This window comes from Syngnathus leptorhynchus, chromosome 16, assembly GCF_054491065.1.
Source record: "Syngnathus leptorhynchus isolate UIUO chromosome 16, UIUO_Slep, whole genome shotgun sequence".
Lineage (NCBI taxonomy): Eukaryota > Metazoa > Chordata > Actinopteri > Syngnathiformes > Syngnathidae > Syngnathus > Syngnathus leptorhynchus.
Window position 1 is genome coordinate 2,957,477 of NC_141210.1, and position 14,358 is coordinate 2,971,834.

Consider the following 14,358-nt stretch of genomic DNA (forward strand, 5'->3'; position numbering starts at 1 on the left):
AGCATCGCAAAGTAACATTCAACACAACATCAACTTAGCAAAGGAGCAGCTCATTTGTCAACATTTATTGATGTTCTTGGTCAACACAAACATTGAAAAGTTCACATCAATGGTCACCATTCAAATACAAAAAGTGTATCAAAAGTATTGCATCCAATGACAAAACATTTCAGCAACATTACTAAACGTACACACTTTTGATCCCATTTGTGTGCGCGCTTTTGTACATGAAGAGCATCGCTTCTTCTTCCCTTTTAGCGTCAACATGACTGTTCCAAGTCAACAAAAGCAAACAAGTGTTGCTGTACGTCAAACACGGAGGGGAAAAAATGTTCCGATTTCAAGTTAGGAAGAAAAAGTTGCAATAAAAAGTCCCCTGCTTAAGGAAAACAAAAATAAGGGGATGTGGGGGGCAGTTCATTAAGATCCAGTCCCAATGTTGTTGTTGTTTTTTCAGACCACACCCACTGTCAAAACATACAGTTTAACAACATCATAAATATCAATGATGGGGCTATCGACTGCATGAATACGATCATAAAGGCAAGGAATTAGGATACGGAGATAGCAGGTGACATCCGACTGGACAGGAGAAAATGACTGAGTCTTTCTCCATGTTTTCACCAAGACAGCACATGTACTTCCAGATGGAAAACGCTCACACATTCTCATGGTCAACAAAGCCTCGTCACTTGACACAGACAGGACCATCGCAAAGAACAAACAATAAAAACAAAAGTCAAGCAGAAAAGCTCCAATTCATATCTCAGCTTTCATAGTATGAAGAAGTGTCGGTCCAAAGTAAAATGTTATGTCCAAAACTGACATTTCAACAGCTAAATTGATTTAAGAATGGACGTGAGAGAAATTAAGATGTAGTTGACTGAACCGGCTAGTTAAGTAACTTTTGTTGCTTGGAATAACGGCAATACTGAAATAGATGGCGGGCTGCAGAACTCAGACCAGGCAAGCCAGTATTGCATACTGCTCATTGACAATCAATTGTACCCAAATCTGTATTTTAATTTTTTTTGATAGATGGGAATCTAATCTGCTGCACCCATCTCACCTGATCAGATTTGAATTTTGAATTCTCAGTTGAGGCCAGTCACTTTTGGTCAAACTCCTGGTCGATTGTTTGCAAACACTATTAAAAAAAAAAAAAAAGCTCTCATTGAAAGAGCAAATCAAAACAAAAGCAGAGAAATTCACATTGATGCGCGGTTTGTTGTTGTCAGTGCTTGGCCATTGCCGCGAAACGCAAACAAACTGGCGGCGAGTATTCTTGCTGAGGTAACAAACAGAAAGGAAAGACCACCACTGAATGAGGTCATGAGGTATGTGGAGGTGAGAGGGGGAACGCCAGCAAGTCACAGTAAACGTTTACAAGTGAAACATGAGAAGAAACTTGACAGCAGTCCTGAGAGCCGAGCCGACGTCCGCTTCGTCGCAGACAACTTTCCAACCCGGTGAACCCGCGCTTGACGGCTTGTTTTGAAGCAATACTTGGGAGTAGTTTTGTTTTTGAGTTTTCAGGAGATTCTGGAATGAGTAACTGTGGTCGTCGCGTTGGGATCATTCGTCTTTTTTGGCTCCCGAAAGCCTTGATATAGGAAGTGAATTGCTTCCTTGCCCGAGCTTGTAACTCAAGTCACTTGTATCTCAAATCAGAGTTCCCGACAGTTTCTTTGATTAAGTATTGGGGTGATTAAATGTGCTTCAAGTGTGCATGAGTGGCAACACAATAAACAAAACTAGTGCTGCTTCTTATAATTTACATATTGCGACGGGGGGGTGGGGCGTATACGTAAATGGAAAAAGTGATCAATTCGACGATGGCGCAGAAAATTGGAGTGGTCATCGTCACAATGAAGGCGTCGTCTCCCTTTTGGCACATTTGACATTGGTCGCAAAGACCCGACGTAAGCGCACGCATGTGGATGTGTACCATTGTGCCGATGGGTTGGGGCGAGGCGTAGCGGGGGGGGGGGCTTCACGACTGGTGCTTGGCTTGCAGGTGGCTGCGGAGGCGGCCGGCCGAGGAAAACGTCTTGCCGCAGTGCGAACACTGGGATGGCGAGACGCCCGCGTGGATCTGTCGATGAGTTTTGAGCAGCAACACGCGACTGAACCTGCGGCCGCAGTCTTCGCACTCGGACCAGACCTTGCGTCGCTTCTTCTGCGTACAGAATGACAAATTGTGTTTTTTTTTCTCCAGACTGAATTGAAATTTTCAAAGAATGAATGACACGTCACCATCCCTTCGTCTTAAACTGCATCGAACTGTAGTCATGGTAACGGTACCTTTCTCCCTTTATCCTCCTCCTCTTCTTCTTCTTCTCCTTCTTCTATTCCTTCTTCTTGTTCCTCCTGATTGTGCTCGTCCTCTTCCTGCTTGGCACCCTGGTTAGCAGGCGCCACCTCAGCGTCCTGCGGCTTCTTGTGGGCGCCGCCTGCGTGGTCTTCCGGGAGCTGCGACGCCGTCAGTAGACGCTGCAACATGGAGGCTGACGAGCGACCGCCCCAACTTCCTGTTTGGCGAAATGCAACACATTGAGAGCTTGCTGAGTTTCTATTAAATTGCTTGCATTGTCTTTAGCTTCAACAGTTGTTGCTGTAAACTGCTGTTTTCAGTCGCCTGTTTTTTTTTTTTCAATGTGTCTCTAAATACATGAAGGTAAAAAAAAAAAAAAAAAAAAAAGGGGCTTTTGCAGTTTTGTCCCGGCAAGTGTCACTTTGTCAAACATCAGCTGTCTACGCTCACCTGAAGGGCTCAGCAGAGGTGCAGGGGGAGGAGCGGCGTTCCGGTCGGGGCCGAGAACGTCCATGTCCTCCAGGGGCGTCCAGCGGGGATTCTGCAGGGGGGACGACTCCAGGGTCACCTCCATAATGTGGGGAGGAAGCGGCGGTGGGGCAGGGCTCTCCCTTGAACTGCGCCCAGCCGCCCCGCCTCCTCCCGCTGACCCTTTCAGCTTCCAGATGTCTCCGGACCACTCCTGCCCGAACGCCACGGCGTCCGCCTTGTCCTCCGTTCCACGTGCCCCGCTTGCCTCCTCAGTCTCTGACTGCTCTCGGCGGGCATCTTTGAGGGCATCTTCTAAGCCGCTGGGAGACCCCAGGTCGTCTGGAGCCTCCTGATGCGTGGCGGCCAGCCGGCGGTCCAGCTGGGTCTGCAGCGTTTGCCTCTCGCACTCCTTCTGCGTGATCTCCAGCAGGAGGTCATCGAAGGATGCTTCTACCATCTTCTTCAGCTGGCACAGGGCTGAGTGCAGGACGCGCTCCATTGCGCACTTCAGCTGCTCTGAGAGGCCACAAGCCGAAAAGAAAAACACTAGTGAAGATTTTGACCAGGACATTTTGAACATTGGGACCTTGTTTGGGACCTTGAACATATCTTGGCGGGAGCTCAACATTTACTACCTTCGCAAACAAATGTTCATTCTTCAGTGGGGTAGGGGCATAAAGTAGGGAGAACGGTGGGCCACAAAAGACAATATTAAAAAAAAAAAATCCATTCTTTGCAGCCATGTTGGTGAGTGTAAGCCCTGCACACCAACAGGAATAAAATCGCCAAATAAACAAAAAAATGCTTTTGACAGTTTCACTGGAAATCAAGCCACCAAAATCAGAAACACTTGATCGTTGACCTTTGTTGTGTTGACGTCACAGTGACGTACATCAGGTCCCTGCCACGTTCCTGCCACACCCCCCTCACACATGATCATTCGCCATCTTTGGACAGTCTCGTCATTATATGTATGCACATATATTTTTTTTCCATGGCAATCGTCCGCCAGTCAATCATCCGCACGACCTAGGACGTGCACGTTAGCTTACGTAACCCGCTGACTGGCTAGTTGGCGTGTCATGCTGTGTTGTTGTGTAACAGCCGCTCGCCCGCTCGCTTGCCTACCCACGACTCGGCACCTCTGCTCCAGTCTGCGGCTGTCGGTGGGTACACCAGTGGATCCGCGAGGCTCGGCCAGTTGCTGGCGTTTTGTTCTGCCCGCGTCCGGGCCGCCGCCTCCGCGGGCCGCCGCCTTCGCTTGGCCCTCCCGGTTCTCGGCGCCCCCTTCGTCATGCGCGCAGCGACTCTCCCACGCCTGCAAGCGGAGCCGAAGTTGGCTATTTTCCTGCTCCTGGACGGCGGCCTCGAGGAGCAACGCGTTGAGGCTGGAGCCAACCGTCGAGCTGATCTCGTGGACGGCCAACTGCACCACCTGCTCCAAAACAGACTCGAGCTGGCCCTGGAAGAACGGAATGTATACGGTTCCGTTCATACTAGCGGTTCATGCCGAGGGCCGCTGGGGAAGCCGCCGCCGCCTCCGCCTGGCCAAAGTGAGGGTGGGTCGCGTGCGGAGGGGGACGGCTCGCTTGCTCGGTGCGGCCGCCTGGATGTTCTCGTCGGTTGGCGTCCTCTGCCGCGGCGCTCCCGCCTCTCTGGCGCTCCCTCCAGAACTACCGTAACTATGCGAGTGGAGGCGCGGCGCCCTTTCCCGCCCACACGTGTTGACGCCATTTTGAAGTGGGGTGGCTGCGCGATCTCCCAAAGGCCGAAGCATGAAGCGAGTCCTCCTGGCAGTTGGCAGGCTGGGACACATCAGCAAATTGATTTTATGTCCCTAAGAAACTCACACGAACGCTAAGCTACGCATCCGGCTTTTCCAAGCACCGAGTAATGCGCAATACACAATTATCGCCCCCCCCCCCCCCCCTCCAAAGAATTTTACTCGTTTTCTACGTGTTTTACGGTAACCTACGTCATGACGTCACACGTCCATTTTTTTCCACTATAAAACTTTATGAACACAAGTGTTCTTTTCGTTGTGATCCACTTTGTCAAAGTACACTTGAACGTATGACCCTGTTGGTGCTCTATTCTGAAAAAAAACAAAACCGTGTGCAAACAAAATATAACGTTACGTTGAAAGGAAAACAAACAACCACCACTCTCTTGGAATCTAAAGATCTACCATTAACAACCTTTATGTTATGTTGCAAAAGGTTTACATCCATAGATCTAACTTATAAAACCAACCCCATCATTGAAATTATTTTTAAATGAAGTTGATAGTTCAGGTGCCTATAACATACCAAATGTAGGTCATTAAATGTTATTCATTCAGAATTTTCCAACAAATAAGTCTCATGACTTTTTTATGATGACAACTGTTTTATGTATAAAAGTGTTCGCTTGTCTGATTAAGTTGTGTCTTTTTTAATTGTCATGATTTGAATTCAACTCGTAAGTCAGAGCAGCAGAGAATCTGCATGTGCAGACACACCTGAAAAGTTCCACTTGCCGCCGCACGAGGGCGGCAGTGGTGTCAGCCCGAGGGGTGGGGGGGGGGGGGGTGGTGGTGGTGAGAATTGGGCGCGTGCGCAGTGGGCGCCTCCCCTCCGCATCCCTCGCCCCTCCCCCTCTTTTTCTGCAGCATCAGTACCACTTTCTCTTCTTCCTCTCTCTCTTTCTCCGCTCGCCTCCTCCTCGCCTCGCCGCCCCTCCCCCACTCGCTCGTCCCGCTGCTGCGTTGCGGGCCACACTGTGACCGCACCGACGACGAAGAGGAGGACGAGGAGGAAGAGGACCGCCGGGGGGGGCAGCTGCGTTCCAAACCACACGAGAGGGGCCGCCAAAAAAGAACAAGCGGAAGAAGAAGACCTCTCTCTCGTTTCCTCTCGCCATCCTCTTCATTAGTGAGACATCGCAAAGGGGGAATTTTGCGGCGGGAAACCGACGACAGAGATCCCCCCCCCCTCCTTCACGCCCGGACCAACCGTATAATACTGTTCATCTTCGAGCCCCCCGCTCCCCCCACCCCGGACCAGCCGCGTACGTGGTCGTCGAGCAGCCATGAAGGATCGTACGGCGGAACTGCGGAGCGTAAGCTGACATTTTCTCCATCTCCCTCCTCTTCCTCTTCTTCCCCCTCGTGCGGCCTCCGTGCGTGCGCGCGTACATGCAAAGGGATGAAGACGTGCCGCCGTCACGTGATTGATAGTCCCCCCGCGTGTGCGTGAGTGAGGCGCGTCCGTGACATTTTGCCGTTTTTCGCGGGCTTCGACGCAGAGGCCTCGGGCGCGCGCACGAGGCCAAAGAGATGGGCTCCTCGTCCGCGCGCACGATGACCTGCTGGAGGAGGAGAAAATGCAGACATTTTTTTTTAACCAGCGCCCCTCCGACACCCCCCCCCAACCCCCCGTAAGCCCTCAAAGCCACGTCAGTGGGTCACGGTGGCCTTGGAGGAGGTCTCCTTCCTCCAGCCTCACCCATTTTAAGGGCCGCCACGCGCACGCAAGCTTCCTTCTTTCCACCATTGAACAGCTGATGCTTCCTGCGGGCGGGGGCACTCTGCAGCACCTATAAACTATCCATCCATTCATCCCTCCAGCCTTCTATCTATCCATCCATCCATCCATCCACCCATCCATCCACAGCACATGTATGTGAGGCACAGGTGTGCAAATGAAGGCGGCGGGTGCGCATGGGGCCCGCCGCAACATTTTATTTGCGGCCCGCTAAAGAAAATTGTGCTTGTCGACTCACAAAATTCTGGAAATGAAACGAGCTAGGAGTGATGAATCTTGTCATAACGTGAAATTGATCACGTTTGAAGTCGAAACATACAGCAAGCTTTTAACGATAGCTTTCCCAGATTCATTTCGGTACTGGCCTTCAAAAAGCCCAAATTTGAATGTTGTTGACAGTTGTGAGTGGTCGTTTTGTGAGGGGCTTCTGATCAGGGTAACGGCAACATGTTCAAACATTATTTTCCAACAATGCTCCAAAAGCCGCTGGGAATTTTTGTTGTTTTTTTCACTTATGACCAACTTCAATAGTAAATACAAATAATAAATCTAACGGCCACGTTTGAAATCAAAATGTTAAGCTTATATGTCGTTGTTAACTACAAATGTCATTTTCATTATTTGTTTCCGAAAATCGATTGGGCAGTATTTGAAGGATTGACACGTGCTGGCATTTCAACGGTCAGAACAGCTTCAAAAAAAAAAAAAAATCTTACCTGATCTTATTTCACACTTTGATTGCCAAAATATTTTTTGTGTCCCAAATAAATTCTGATGATTCACAAGACGTTTTCTCAAGATGAAAATGACATTTTTCTCCTCTTTGCCATGAGCATGTTGAGACTTGAATTATTATTTTTTTCCTTCTTTTCAAAACGGTCCATCTTTGTCCCTCGTGCTATCTGTCTTTTGCATTGATGCTGTTGCAATACACCAGAGGGTTGTGTGAGCTGAAGTGGCAGGTCGTAACGGCTGTTTTTGCTTCCGACTGATGTAAATGTTTGGTGATGGTCCGAAGGAGGGGCCGTGGTGTGCCTACTGGCAGCCACGCCTCTGTCAGCCTGCCCCAGGGCAGCTGTAGCTACACGACGTCCTTTACCACCACCACCACCACAGTGTGAATGTGTGAGCGCATAAATAATGTAACTTGTGTGTCTCTGAGTGTCCAGAAAAGCGCTATACAAATCGCATAAATTATTATTATTATTATTATTATTATTATTAATGAGCACAATGACCGCTCATTGTGGGCAGAGACACGTGACAAATAGCGCATACTACTGGTGAGGAGGACTTACTCCATGTCCAATAGAGGCCGGTAACGGCAGCCTTATTACCTGTTGTCTTGTAACGTGACTTCGATGAAAGGGAATGAAGACCCTCACTTGTACCGTTGTGGGCATGCTTCAAGCTGTTTATTCGTCACTCCCAGTTGAAGTTGACTGTAAAACACATCCAAGAAACAAAAGACCATTAGACATTATTTACTGGAACAGCACATTTCAGTTCAAGCAAACCACATAAAAAAAAATGCTAACATATAATGTAAAACATCTGACACAGTCTTGGCATGTGAAGAAATTGACAATAAAGCTGACTTTGGCTTTAACTTTGACTAATTAGCATAAATGTGATGCTAATTCCTAGTAATGTTCCAAAACAATATTTCATTTGACCCAAGGGTCAACTATACAGTTCTCTATTTAAAAAAGCCTCTACGGAGAGATTTGAGAGGATTTGATTAATCGTTCCAGATCTCAACTCAACTCTGCTAAATTCTACAATATGAAAATCCTTACATAGAGATTAGGACGTATTTGATTGGTCATTTCAGTTTTAACGTCAACCATGTAGTCCACTACGGTACTGTATCTAAAAATAGACTGAGGGAAGATTGCTTCAAATTCTGACACATAGCAGGGAAACACTATTAATAACACAAAAACAGTGCGATTAAGAACGATAATATAGTTAGTGCAGTTGAGCTCGACATAAATTTTGACTTTTTGTGGCGAGGCACAAGGCTGGGATTGAGAGGTCACATTGCCTTCTGATGTCACGTCTGACATCACTCATGTGAAAGAATGCCTTGAAGGGTTACCACGGTAACAGGTTAGCCCTGATTGCTTCAAAATTCATTGACTACAAAATGGAGGCAATTGGAAACTTTTCAACATCTTTATGCATGCATGTGTGTCTTTGTGCGTGTGTTTGCGTGTGGTTGTCTTTGTGTGTGTGTGTTTGTCTGTGTGTGTGCCATCCAGAACATGGAGTGAAGGGCACAGCGGCCATAGATGGCAGCGAGGTCATTTTCACATGAGCCCGAGTCACTCTTCACTTGTGTGTGCGTGTGTTTTGTGTGAGAGAGAAAATAGAAAACGTGATGTGGAGAAGCGTTGTGCTTTTATTAGGAGCCGCAGACATTTTGTAGCAGTGCCCTCCCACTCCCCCCCCCCCTTCTGTAAATGCAGTTGACTCCATCCTAGCGTCCTCCCTTCCTTCCCCTCCCCCACATCCACCCATCCCTCCCCTCCCCCACTTTCACTCTCTGACCCCTGCTACACGCCACCCCCCTCCCCCACTCGCTTCACATTACACAATACACATCACCTTTATTTGCACTGCTCCATGTGTGTGTGAATGTGTGTCAAGTGTGCTTGCGTGTTTGGATCGTTTGTTTGTACGTGTGTGTGTGTGCGTGCGTGCGTGTTCAACCTGAGAGTGTGCAGACAGGAAGTTTACACAGTTACCATGGTAACTGTCACTGAGCACATCTGCTTCCAGATGCTTTTATTGTGAAAGGGTATTCTGGACCTCCATGTCACATCATTGTCTGTGTGTGTGTGTGTGTGCATGCGGGCTTATCAGCTGAGCCAGACTTGCTGGACATGTTTGTCCCCGGGGGGCGTGGTTCCTACAGTGGTCCCCAATCCCCTACCTCACCATATTGGTCCGCGGGCTTTTTTTTCTTCCCCTTCAGGAGCAGCTTATACGTCATAGAACACTCCAAAGAGCAATATGAGTTGGCCTGGGTTATTATATAATGGCAAATCATGTTACGATGAGCAGTTGCAATTGTGTGACGTTGTGTGTTTGAACTGCAGGCTAAGGACAGTGATGATGATGAGGAGGTGGTGCAGGTGGATCGAGACCACTTCATGGACGAGTTCTTTGAGCAGGTAATGCGCATGTCCACAATCGATACACACACAAACACACACACACACTAACCCTGCCAATATGCCGGTGAGGCGTAAACACCAACATCCTGTGTGCGGCGATGCCATGTGTCATCCATGTTGGAGTGTTGTGACAAGAAGCATGTGTGTGTGTGTGTGTGTGTGTGTGTGTGTGTGTGTCTGTGTGTGTGTATACGCGCAGGTGGAGGAGATACGCGGCTGCATCGAGAAGTTGTCCGAGGATGTGGAGCAGGTGAAGAAGCAGCACAGCGCCATCTTGGCTGCGCCCAACCCTGACGAAAGTAAGCTAATGTTATTCCATGATAGCATGTCGGGATTCAAGCTAGTCATTGGCGTTAGCATTACTTTGGCTCGCCGTCAAGACATTCGACAGATGACAGAGTTCAAATGTTCAAAAGCATTTGCTTTAATTTGCACTCTTCTGCGCCAACATGATATGGTTGGACTATATAGTTGAGTCATGAGTCAAATGAAAAAATATTTTGGAGGACTTAAGGGGGTCATTATTGCCGCACAATTGCAATGTCCTGCCTCGACATCGCCAACGTCCACTTTGATGTGCGCACGTGATCCGCGATGATTGATTTATTTTTTTTGTTCTTGTTTCTCAAACCTTCTCTTGCTTCCCGTCAGCCACGTTTACGTTTGCATGTTGCATGCCGACCCCGCCAGTCGTCTGCGTCCGGCGCGTCCACTCGCTTAAGCGCACGTGAGTTTGTCTGTTCAAAAAACAGCCCCTCACTAACATGATCTTTGGATCCCTCCCAATAACCTTTGAGGCAAAGCATGATGGGAAAGGTGTTTCCTGTGGCGACCTATCATCTTCATACCCACACACGCAAGTTAGCATATTGCTAATCCTGCATGAGCGTGCAGACAGGAAGTGACCACAACATGTGACCCGCAGAGACCAAACAGGAGTTGGAGGATCTGACGGCCGACATCAAGAAGACCGCCAATAAAGTTCGTTCAAAATTAAAAGGTAAGCTCTAGCCAGAAAGTCAGGCGCTCTTGATGTTTTCACAATAAAAGCACCGGCGCCTGTTTACCCACAGCGATCGAGCAAAGCATCGAGCAGGAAGAAGGTCTCAACAGATCTTCGGCGGACCTCAGGATCCGCAAGACGCAGGTGAATTCTTACGAAACGAGTTCACCAGTTCATGCAACGAGACTAGGTCCCACTTACGGTAGATGTAATGTTTTATTCCGATGCCGTCCCGCAGCACTCGACGCTGTCCCGCAAGTTTGTGGAGGTGATGACCGAGTACAACACCACGCAGTCCAAATACCGAGACCGCTGCAAGGACCGCATCCAGAGGCAACTGGAGATCAGTACGTGGCACACGTCTTGCACACGCAACGACAACAGGCAACCTAACTTGTGTGTGCAATCCTGTGTGCGTATGTGTGCGCGCGTGTGTGTCTGTGTGTGTGTGCGTGTAGCCGGAAGAACCACCACCAACGAGGAGCTGGAAGACATGTTGGAGAGTGGCAAGCTGGCCATCTTCACCGATGATGTAAGCACCGCACCTAAGCTAGCCAACATGGCCGCCGGCCAAGATGGCCGCGGGCCAAAACGGCCGCCGTCTGGCGGGTGCGCTGACACATCAAGTGAACACGGCCTCTGTCACATGACCTCTGTCTCATGATGCCGCCGCACGAGCTTTTAATTTGAAGGGGACACTTGGTGTTATCCCACCCCTTCATCTTAGCAGCTCTCCGAGGCCAAGTCATCACACCTTACTTGTAACGGATTGAAGTCAAAGGTCACCACTCACATGTTAGGGACCTCTTCCTGACTTGTCATAAAACTGTTACTGACTTGTCATGTTAAGAACCTGCTATGATCCGGGGTCAAAGGTCAGTGCTAACTTGTCAATGACTTATCACGGACGGACCTGCCAATGACTTGATGCGGACCTGTCCAAGACTTGTCACAGACTTGTGAATGAGCTGTTCCCGACCTGTCAATGACTTGTCAGATCAAGATGGATTCCCAGATGACCAAACAGGCCCTGAACGAGATCGAGACCCGGCACACCGAGATCATCAAGCTGGAGAACAGCATCCGAGAGCTTCACGACATGTTTGTGGACATGGCCATGCTGGTAGAGAGTCAGGTAGGCAGTATGGGCCACATTCTTGTCGTACTCAAAACTTTGGGACCACCCTTGGCTCACCTGTGCTGTGCTGGTTTTCAGGGCGAGATGATCGACAGAATCGAGTACAATGTGGAGCACTCCGTCGACTATGTGGAGCGAGCCGTCTCCGACACCAAGAAGGCCGTCAAGTACCAGAGCCAAGCTCGCAAGGTAAACCACTACCACTGCAACCGAGTCCTGTGTCAACAGTTTGTCGGATCGTTTCCACCAAAGTTGCCCTTTGTCACCGATTCCAATTTCTGGAAAGAAATTCTAGGAGCAGTCGAGACATTGAGGTTCCATATTTCTCTGTGAAAAATGGACCCCGCGATTTACATGTCCAGTTCCCGGGGCTTTGGCATCGTCCAGTGACCTTGATCCGAGTTTAACGGTTGCATGTCCTCCCTCAGAAAAAAATCATGATCATCATCTGCTGCGTGATCCTGGGCGTGGTCCTGGCGTCCACCATCGGCGGGACTTTGGGCTTCTGAGCTACCGGGACGCCCGTCGCCGCCGTGACGACGTCCGTCGCTGTGACGACGGCCATCGCCGCCGTGACGACGCCCGTCGCCGTGACGACCGCCTGCGGCAGACGGACGGGAGCCGGAGAAGAAAAAAAAGCCCAAAAACTTGAACCACAAATGCAAGAAGATAACCAATCAGCAAACGGGACACACTTGGGGTGGGCCGAGATCCCAAATTCCCACCAAAAGCAACACCCTGAAATGCACCACGCTGTCCGTGTAAAGAGCGTAAACCGGCTCGCACGCCGTCCACATTTTACTTTGCTTCTTTCTTCTTTGGAGCGTCGCTTTCCTTTTTTTAACGTGACGGTGATGGCGACAGCGTAGCCTGGCGGGAAAAGTCCACCGGTGCAGTCCCGCACAAATTGTCCGCCACCCCGGCCTCAGACAAACACGCACAATGGCTGTGTTCCGAATTCCTCCCTAGTCACTATATAGCGCCTGCCATCCAGAGTTGGGGGCCAACAATTTGTTACACTGTGTAGCGAGCATGCTACCATCAACACAAGCCGCATATTCGCTGTTTGGCATTCAAAGATTTTTATTTTTTTTTGTCTTCTGATAGTCACAGAAAAATTCACACTCCGCCCAAAAGGAGTAACAATATAACTTTGACACCATCTGCTGGCATTTTGGTGCTGAAGTGAGTTGAGGAGTTTAATTTTGACAAAAATAGTCCTTTGCCGCCATCTTTGGTATTTGCAATACAGTATAAAGTTACGCTAAAAAAAAAATACATGTATAAATTGTGGCGTAAAATTCAATATAAGTAGAGAATTTTGTAAAATACTCAGTTTAAAACAATAGATCGTTATTCTATTTTCTTTTCTTTGCTCATGATTTATTGGAGTATTTTCTCGTAATGGCCTTGTTACATAGCTCTATATGGATCATCGGGAATCTTTCCCTACATCCGAATCACTACAACGCCATTTGTAGTGGACCTTTGAGGAGCTATCTAGGTCTACAATATCTAAATTGAGATAGGGAATGAGTGACGGATTCCCAACACAGCCAAAGCGTCCCACGAGTCTTTCCCGATTCGGAGACCACCCCCTCATTGGTCATTCATGACAGTCAACACTTCGCCCACTTTCACTTGATTGATTGGAACAAAATCCGGTGTTTATGAATAGGGGGAGGGCTGCGGGGGTCATTTGAAGGTGGCAGGTTGCCATGGCAACACTACAAGCCAAGGGTGGGGAGGAGGGAGGGGCCTCAGGTGGCATAGAGTCAGGGGCAGGGTAGTCAATCTATGCAGTTTCGATTACAAGTGTGACCGGCCCGCCCACTGACCGCAGCCCCGCCCACTTGGTCTTGCGGCCATGTTTCGCGGCGCTTGGTGCTCCTTTTACTGTACATGACCGCCTCCCGTCACTATCTGTTGACGTCACTTCCTGTTGACTTCGCCAGAGCCGTCTTTATCGCCTCCGTCTGGCCGAGTGTATTTGTAGTCGTCGACAAAGTTGCTAGCTTTGTTCTAGCCTAGCCTGAGCTTTAGCCTAGCTTGAGCTAGTACACACAAGATTCAAGACAGTGGAGGAAATAATGCACAATGCATCTTAAGATGTTTTGTGGCAGGAAGCTAACTTCCTTCTCCAATAGTTAGTATAGTCGAGTGAACTAAGGTGAAACCGTACCAGAGAGTTAAGGTCAATTTGCCCTAGAGTGCAACTGTACAAAATGTCGTTCACACAGTGAACTTCCTTTTAAGGAAATAACATGTTTGCGGCCTTATGTTTTTTTTTTTGTAAGTGGGTCCAAACGTTGTAACATGTTTGAAAAACATACAAGCTTGGCACCATTAGCTTTGTTAGCATAGCGCATGTCTAATTGTTGTGGTTCTGTGATGCTAAGGCCTGCCTTCCACCACAAGTGAGGCGAACAAGGACCCCAACAACACAAACGGCACTCGGCATTCAAGCAATAACGTCATCGAGCGACCGCTCTCGTTACATCGGTATTGGCATCGCGGGCCAAGTTAGCACGGAGCATGGCGGCTTGGACGCTAACAGGAAGCGGGATCCAGTGGCTTTGTTCAGTTACTGCGTGTTGTGTAGTCTTTAACGCTTTTAGCTGTGTGACGTGTTGTGGCAAACAAAACAAAAGCAAGCGTTTGTAGCATGTTTTCTTTTCATTCCCGAAACCAAAACCGACTTGCGTGTGCACCAAAGTTTTTTCGTG

General features: G+C 48.8%; 2 protein-coding genes across 4 annotated transcripts; one reads left to right on the forward strand and one right to left on the reverse strand.

Annotated features, from left to right (window-relative positions):
- Positions 1-50: 50 nt before the first annotated feature.
- LOC147044087 (uncharacterized) lies at positions 51-5,109 on the reverse strand. 2 transcript variants are annotated; one of them, XM_085935008.1, is made up of 4 exons: positions 3,914-5,109; positions 2,765-3,301; positions 2,305-2,531; positions 51-2,176 (listed from the first exon to the last, which is right to left on the reverse strand). In XM_085935008.1, exons 1-4 carry the CDS (start codon positions 4,278-4,280, stop codon positions 1,994-1,996), a joined length of 1,314 nt encoding a protein of 437 aa, XP_085791134.1. In that variant the 5' UTR covers positions 4,281-5,109; the 3' UTR covers positions 51-1,993. The 2 variants fall into 2 exon arrangements, with proteins under 2 accessions (XP_085791134.1, XP_085791133.1); XM_085935007.1 differs by having other exon boundaries at positions 51-2,179; positions 3,914-5,095.
- Positions 5,110-9,283: 4,174 nt separating this feature from the next.
- On the forward strand, positions 9,284-13,360 carry stx1b (syntaxin 1B). 2 transcript variants are annotated; one of them, XM_085935014.1, is made up of 9 exons: positions 9,284-9,488; positions 9,691-9,790; positions 10,417-10,491; positions 10,565-10,638; positions 10,733-10,841; positions 10,953-11,026; positions 11,492-11,629; positions 11,711-11,821; positions 12,061-13,360. In XM_085935014.1, the coding sequence occupies exons 1-9, from the start codon at positions 9,468-9,470 to the stop codon at positions 12,139-12,141; spliced, it is 783 nt and encodes a 260-aa protein (XP_085791140.1). In that variant the 5' UTR covers positions 9,284-9,467; the 3' UTR covers positions 12,142-13,360. The 2 variants fall into 2 exon arrangements, with proteins under 2 accessions (XP_085791140.1, XP_085791139.1); XM_085935013.1 differs by having other exon boundaries at positions 11,492-11,821.
- The last annotated feature ends 998 nt before the right edge of the window (positions 13,361-14,358 follow it).

Coding starts and splice junctions, on each gene's coding strand:
- LOC147044087 (XM_085935007.1), bottom strand. CDS start 4,280: ATGAACGGAACCGTATACATTCCGTTCTTCCAGGGCCAGCTCGAGTCT. Junction 3,302..3,913: donor GCAGAGGTGCCGAGTCGTGG/GTAGGCAAGCGA, acceptor GTGGCCTCTCAG/AGCAGCTGAAGTGCGCAATG. Junction 2,532..2,764: donor ACCTCTGCTGAGCCCTTCAG/GTGAGCGTAGAC, acceptor TTCGCCAAACAG/GAAGTTGGGGCGGTCGCTCG.
- stx1b (XM_085935013.1), top strand. CDS start 9,468: ATGGACGAGTTCTTTGAGCAG. Junction 9,791..10,416: donor TGCGCCCAACCCTGACGAAA/GTAAGCTAATGT, acceptor TGTGACCCGCAG/AGACCAAACAGGAGTTGGAG. Junction 10,842..10,952: donor CCAGAGGCAACTGGAGATCA/GTACGTGGCACA, acceptor GTGTGCGTGTAG/CCGGAAGAACCACCACCAAC.